Below are 7,882 nucleotides of genomic sequence, written 5' to 3' on the forward strand. Positions count from 1 at the left end.
CAAAACAGGTCCTCGATACTCGCAAAAGACATCTCCGCAGTCACACGATCAAGGAAGTCCTCATCAAGTGGAAAGACACCTCTCCAAAAGATGCAACGTGGGAAACACCACTATTCTTCAGCAGTTTCCACAGCTTCAGCCTTGAGGACAAGGATGATTTTGATGGGGGAGGGAATGTTAGGGTCCAACCCTAACCCCTTTATTTATGTAATAAGCCCAAGGGGCCTAGTCAAAGTCATAGTTAGTTAGAGAGTCAATAAAGCCCGTAAGCAGTTGTCCACATTAATAATAATTGTAAGTGGTTGACCTACATTATAGAAAAGGGACCACAATTAGTTATAAACAAGTCATAGTTAATCAATAAAGTGGTTAACTTGTGTTATTCAAGGGACCACTAGTAGTTAGGGTTTTGGATGTCATTAAGTTATAAATAGTCTTAGATAGTAAGGGAAAAATCACCGAGTCTTATTGTAATTGGATTTTGCCCTGTTGGAGGTCGCCCTGTTGAAGAGGCAAGTGAACATTGTATCTTTCTTCTAAATAATAAAATATCTTTACAACTTGTCTCATTTCATGTGATATTTTTGTGTCTTGGGTTTCTCACATGTCAAGAGCATAACAACTTCCTCCTCCAAATCATCAAGAAAGTCAATCTTGGTCTGAAATTCATCTACAAGATTATGGAAATATTTTTCCATGGTTGACTCCAGATTATCATCCTTGCTGATTTTCTCAGTGATACAACATTGGAAATGATTATTAAGTGTTGCATTATTTTCTTGCAATATAGTGACAATGGACTGTAAATGAATGACCTCTTTACGAAGTTGATGCGTTGCCTTCTCATGAAGTTCTTGCAATCTTTTATCCATCTTGATAAATTGTTCACAACAAAATAAGTTGGCAAATGTGTTTCCACTACTATAAAACAACTTTGACAGATGTGTAGATCTGAGCTTGGTTTTGCAATCAAACCAAGAAATAATATAGGAAACCATGTCAGTATGATCCAGGGCAATTTGAATATGAAAAAACATAGGGGGATGTAAGCTATACCCTTGCCATGAATCAAAGACAAAACAAAAGCATCACATGAACAATGTAAAATTGTACACTTGCCATTGACGCCTACAAGCCACCACTGAAAAAACCATCAATATTGAAAGGTGGTAGTGTTAACTTCATCAGAATCAAACGACCACTAGTTGTTGCTTGTGAAGCCTACAAATCTTGAAACATGGGCAATAAGGCAACTAACATTGCTCAAGAGCATTGTCATGATTCATTATCCTCAATTTCAAAGATACCATGAAATAGTTTTGTATTACTCACAATGTTGTAAAAATACATAGAGAAATCCTTCATTTATAACAATAGAGAAGGCCCAGTGTCAGCTAAAGATAGCTACGACAACTAGGCAGATAATAATCCTACATGAATCACAACACTTAGCTCAATGGAAAAGTGTGCATTGCAAAAGCCCAATGCTAACAATATGTAACTCTCAATTCAGTCAAAATCTTTTCCAAACATAGTTACTAACTATAAAATAAGTGCTTGCCTTTTTATCAAAAAGCAAAAATGCCATCTAGAAAAGGAAATAAAATATCGTGAAAATGAGGCTTTTTTCATTTTGTAAATCAGGGCTGTTTTGTTTTATTTAATGGTAAAACTCAATAGAGTCAACGGAGTAGCCTACGCAACAGAGTCATCATGTGCAACTTCCAAAACCAAATAAAATATGTGTAGGGAGGGACACAACCAGCCGCGGCGACGAAACAGATGCACTATTCACAATAAATGCAATTAAGTCTACAACATGAGACAGACGCAATATACACAAAAGATGCAATTATGTGTAGTGAGACTTGAGAACACTCCTTGGCGATGCTTGCATGCTGCTACAACTAACATCTCTGCTAAGCACTCATGTCAGGAAACCAAATAAAATATGTGTAGGGAGGGACACAACCAGCCGCGGCGACGAAACAGATGCACTATTCACAATAAATGCAATTAAGTCTACAACATGAGTCAGACGCAATATACACAATAGATGCAATTATGTGGAGATGGGCTCAAACTTCACGCCGTCCAGAAGAAGCCCACGTTTCGCAATCGTCATATCTAACACTTCTTTCATATAAAATTCGATGTGAGAGTCATCACCATCGTCTGTTTCGGGTCTGGTTGTAAATTCTCCTGCAACCACTTCCATCCATCCACCATTTATACCTTGGTTTTCGCCTCTTCTTTCATTCAAACGCTTCTGTAATTCCATTTGTTCTCCTTCTGGCGTTGTAACAGAAAACCTAATTGGCACTTCCCACCCAGAGGGATTTTCTGTGAATTTAAGGGCAAACACCACTCTGTAGTTGGTATTTGGAGACAAAAGCCCGCAGTCGATTTGACCACGGACCTCCAACCACCAAACCTCTGATAATTCCGCCAGCACCTCGAATCTGAACACAAACCATAACGTCAATGTATACTCTGTGAGGGTTTCCTCTGTTTAACAAGAAGGAGAGTTAACCAGGATCATGCGTTTAGCTTGAACACCATACAAAGATCACACAAGTTATAAAAAGAACAGACACTAAAAACAATCGAAAAAACTAGAGAATCATTGCTTCTTTTATGAAATAGAGAGCAAGGCCATTTATTTATAGCAAACTGGGAATACTCGGCATTAAAATTGGGTGGTTGGTAGTTCACCCAACAAGTCAGAAGTCAAATATACACAGGTATTAGATCACTGTAAACATAACCACATGGTGTATGTACACAAACACACCTTATAAGTGCAATTTAGGGAAGTATGAAAAGATGTGAAAAATAAAAAATGGGTCTGGACTACAAGGTCTGGATATATACCCTGTGTTTTATGGATGAGTGTTCGCAAAGAACCAGAACAAGACTCTGAGAAGGGAGTAACACCAATGCCTAAACACTTTGGAGTTGAAACTAAAGACGAACTCACAAAAATGTATCGAAATGCATGAACATGAGGCCTGAGGAGGTTGAAAGATCCAATTAGGAAGTATGATTAAATCTCTGAAAAAGAGGGTCAAGTAACCACAAAGAACATGATTGAATTCTGAAGCGGAAAAAAATGAGTTGCAGAGGCACAAAGACGGCAAACACTAATAACTGTCACATTAATGTTACAAAGACCACATTAAAGCTTAAAAAAAAAATTAGTGTTGATTAAGAACCACAACAAAGACTTCAAACAAATACAGACCACATTAAAGCTTAAAAAAAAAATTAGTGTTGATTAAGAACCACAACAAAGACTTCAAACAAATACAAACACCAGAGTCCTGTAAAGACTAAAAACTGCTAACCGAAAGTATGACCAAAACTCTAAATGAATAAAGTAGACCAAATTCTAAAAAGAATCAAGTGACCTATAAAAGTCTACATAAAATCTTCAACCTGCCACACAAGGCTAAGCAAAGACTAAAAATGTGTGCAACTTCCCTGCAAGTGCAATCAACAGGAAAACCCAAAGCGAAGAGGGTATTCAATACATCAAGAGGAAGGTACTCATTAGGCGTTCATTAGACTCTCAGAGAGTCTCTTACCCCCTGCGCATCTGATCTTTGATCGCCCAAACCTAAGCTCCCCAGGGAAATATCCAGTGATCTCCGCATGATTCAGATAAACCCCAACCACAACATTGATCCAAAGGCATATCCAGTAATCTCAGCATGATTCAGATTAACCCCAACCACAACATTGGTCCAAAGGCAAAAGACACAACTGTGCAAAAATTGACTCCCACCCAGCTTCCACTTACATTAGAAGGATCGCTTTGAACAAAAGCAATCCTCGATACCTGTAGATCAATGTAGGCATTCCTAAGCCTCGTTTTTGGAAAATACAATATGGGGTCAACCAAAAAATTAGCCCCAAAGAACTCCAAATCATCGTCATGCTCTAAGGCCAACAGCTGCCTGCATATGATTTCTGAACCAGATAACAATCCCCTCACTCCATGAGAAGCCATCACAGAAGACCGTGACCCCAAAACCAACCAGAGAAGGAGACCCTTAAACAAACAAATTGAAAAATAAAAAGAAGAAGATTGATAATCAAACCTGGAGTCGTATCCGTCTCCAGGAACAAACCGCCAATATCGTTCGTCGTCGCCCCAAATGATACCTAAGGCTCTTGCAGATAACATGTAACCCAATTTCGCTGGGGATCCTTCCAGCCAAGCCATCTATTGTTGTTCCAGCAGAACAACAACATATGAATATGAATTATTAATGAGTTGATGAACGGCGTTTTCCCAAATTTGACAACCAAAACCCTGAGAATAAAGGATATATAAATACCTTTGTGCCCCCATCTATGAGAATTGGATCGACGAGGCGAGCGTACAGTTCTGCCATTGAAGCTGGGACAGGGGGGTCAGCACTGGATACGATCTGATGGCATATTTTAAGAAGGGATTTGTTCCACAGATCGTTCGAATAGGCCACAGAATTGAAGAGCTTGGAGACAACTGACAATCTGCCAATGTCGCACGGCATAGTCAAGGAGAAAATGAACAGTATACAACTTTCTGGCAGGTCCAACACACCTGTCTCACGTTCAGGTTCAGGATCAGGCACTAATCCAGCAATTGGATTCCCGATGGCTGCCATGGCTACCTGCTCAAAAAGACATACAAAGACCAAGTAGTTTTGGACTCGGCGATGATATGGAAAATTTTATAGTTTACAGAGTTGAAAAGTTGTTATTTTATGGTCGGTGGTTTTGGGTATACAACTTTGGTGACCCATGGTATTAGAATTTATGGATTACCTATAATTGAAGTTTTTAAAAAGTTTCAAGATTCTTTAATATAATATATTTCATAAAAATTAGTATATGCTTTTTCAGTGTCTATAACATATGATTTTGCTCAATATAAACAAAATTACGATTTTTCTATTGAAAAAAAAAATTGCATTTGGCAAAAATTAAATCAAGGCAATGTTATTATAAATGTTAAAGATTTTTAGGCCGGAGTGTATGATGAAGAATGGAAGAAGTTGGATCGGAAGGCAAAAAGCACAATATGATTGTGTGTCTCAGATTCAATATTGCTGAATGTATCAGGGGAAGCTACGATGAAGGATTTGTGGGACAAGTTAGGGACTTTGCACCAATATAAGTCTCTGGTGAATACACTGTTCCTATGGAAAAAGTTGTATAACCTGAGGATGAAAGATGGAGAGTCGGTGACAGAGCATCTAAATGCATTTAATATTGTGGGAAGTCATTTATTGTCTGTTGATATCAAAATTTTAGATGAAGATAAGTGCATTATTTTGTTGTGTTCTCTACCAGATTCGTGGGATAGTCTGGTTATTGCAATAGGTAGGAATGCAATTGCCTTACAGTTTGATGAAATAGTCTCATCCTTGCTGACGGAGGAGATGAGATGGAAAAATATGGAAAGCCATAATGGCGACGCCTTGTCTATACGAGGAAAGTCCCTGAACTGAAACAAAAATAAGTCATTGAGTGGGAGATCTAAATACAGAGGGAGATCTAAATCTCCAGGAAAACCTATAAAGGTGGTGTACTGGAAATGCGGAAAGGAAGGGCACTATAAAAGGGACTGTAAATCTAAAACTCCTGACAAAGGAAAGGGAACTGATGATGCTCCTTCTATAGAGGTGAAAACCACCTCAGATAAAGGTGGGGATGTGTCCGTGGCTTCTTCAAGTACACATATAGATCATGAGGCATGGTTAATTGACTCAGGTGCATCCTTTCACTTCACTCCCCATAGAGAATGGTTCTGCGAGTATGAGAAATACGATGGTGGTGATGTCTTCTTAGGGGATGATAGGAAGGCTAGAATCGTTGCTTGTGAAAAAATAAAGTTGAAGTTGTAAGGTGGAAGGGTTAAAACACTTTCAGGTGTTCTGCATATTCCTGCATTGGCCAAAAATCTGATTTATGTAAGCAAGCTGGATGATGCAGGTTTAAAAACAGTGTTCGAGAAGGATACCTACAAGATGGTTCGAGGAGCACTACTATTGATGTGGGGAGTTCATATTGGAACTCGGTGGTGAGCGCCAGTATTGCAACAAGAATGCTGCAACTTCTGGGCTTCCAACTTTACTTTTATCAACCCGGTAGTTCGTAACAAACTTGGAAGCACCGGTGCTATATGCACAAGTACTAGTTCTCACTGCAAGTTGTCACTTGGTCATCCGGCGCGAGATCACTAGGAGTTCAAGCCAACTTCTATAGATTTCAAAAGAAGCTCTATGTGTGATGAAAGGAAAGAAAGATTACTCTACAGATGCTATTCTAATTGTAGAAAGAAGAAAGACTGGAATGTAAAGCAAAACCTAGTAAACCCTACTTAACAAGCTAATTCTACTTTTTCTAGAAACACTATGAAAACCATGAAAGAAATGCATTACTTACTCAAGGGAGTAAACAACATCTAACCATGTCATTTTTAGAATTAAATAAGCAAAAAACATATTTTTGGATTTTTATGTGTTTTTATGTGAATTTAACATGCATCTAATTTATTGTGTGTGAGTGTGGCAGCGATTAGGTGGCATTAGAGGGCGGTTTTGGAGCGTGGGAGGATGTAGAATAGTGTGGATGGGTCCTAGGAGGTCTTAGGTGGCCTTCTGGAGGCTTTTCCCACACTCAGCCTTCAAAAGAGATCCTACAGGAAAAACTACAGGAGGACACATGAAAACTACAAGAGGAAAACAGGGAAACTACAAGAGGAGGCCGAGAGCAATTTTCGTTGTTTTGAGGGTGTGAGAGTGCGTGGAAAATGGAGATGAAGATTGAAATGAGGTGTTAGGGTGCTTAAGGTTTACCATGAATCACTAGGAGAGAGAAAGATGATTGGGTTTGCTCAAGGAGAGAGGAAGAAGTTCTATGAAAAATGAAGGAAACTAGGGAAAAATTCAAGTGAGGTTTGGGAGACCTTATAGGACATGGATTAGATGGAGGGTGTGATTGCTGGTAAGCTAGCCTACTGTTGGAAGAAATCTACTACATAGAAACTTACAGTCAACCAAGAAAATCAAGCAACCAATGAAATGAGTGCATTCTAGGAAAAACAGAGTTTTGCATTAAAATGGCCTAAACTATGATGTATAGAAGGAAATGTTGGGAAATGCTTTAAGAAAGGAAAGAATGCAAAAGGACTATTGCAAATCAGGAAGTGAACATGACAAAGAAGATCTAAAGCAAAGCAAAACTAGATTATCAACCTACTAGAGAGCTGCAAACATTAGAAGTCCTAGGAATGAGGAAAATCTGTGTTTTTGGGGCAGCAAGAGATTTTGCCTCAAATCATGGTCCCAGAGGGAGGAAGAGAGGCCAAGGCACTGTTGCTAGCCTTTTGAATCTTCTCTGGCCAAGGCACTGTTGCTAGCCTTTTGAATCTTCTCTGATCACTGCTTACCTACTACAGAAAGCACAAATGGAAGCAAGCTACTAAATCATCAAAAGCAACCTATTCTTAACCATAAGAGAAATACATCTAACAACAAACTAATCTACAAACTGAAGTAAAGCATACAAATAAAAGTAAAGAGAAGCTTGGCTGCTTGGATTGGGTCCTAACCCAAGAGCTTCAGCCCTTTGAGGTAACTCAGTGCTAGTTCAAAAAGGATTCCATCTTCATTATCAAACAATAGCAAGATTACATAAAACTGTCACAAAATAGTAAGCTCGAAATTTGAGTAGAGTTTACACCAGCAAAAAAGTCGACCCTAGTGAGGCCCTAGGCCTCTCTACTTATACATCTAAAGCTACCAACAACTTCCTTAAAATCAGGGAGGCTTGGCTCTCAAAACTCGAGATAACTATCAATCATCTTCCACTTGCTCGGCTGCCTTCT

At 38.9% G+C, this 7,882-nt stretch overlaps 1 protein-coding gene across 1 annotated transcript; it reads right to left on the reverse strand.

Annotated features, from left to right (window-relative positions):
* Nucleotides 1-1,295: 1,295 nt before the first annotated feature.
* LOC149214082 (F-box protein PP2-B11-like) lies at nucleotides 1,296-4,729 on the reverse strand. Its single transcript, XM_089392184.1, has 3 exons — nucleotides 4,344-4,729; nucleotides 4,104-4,228; nucleotides 1,296-2,462 (listed from the first exon to the last, which is right to left on the reverse strand). The coding sequence occupies exons 1-3, from the start codon at nucleotides 4,653-4,655 to the stop codon at nucleotides 2,063-2,065; spliced, it is 837 nt and encodes a 278-aa protein (XP_089248310.1). The 5' UTR covers nucleotides 4,656-4,729; the 3' UTR covers nucleotides 1,296-2,062.
* Nucleotides 4,730-7,882: the final 3,153 nt, after the last annotated feature.

Source organism: Pinus tabuliformis, chromosome 1_1 (assembly GCF_031772625.1).
Source record: "Pinus tabuliformis cultivar Carrire ecotype Pingquan chromosome 1_1, CPIR1, whole genome shotgun sequence".
NCBI lineage: Eukaryota > Viridiplantae > Streptophyta > Pinopsida > Pinales > Pinaceae > Pinus > Pinus tabuliformis.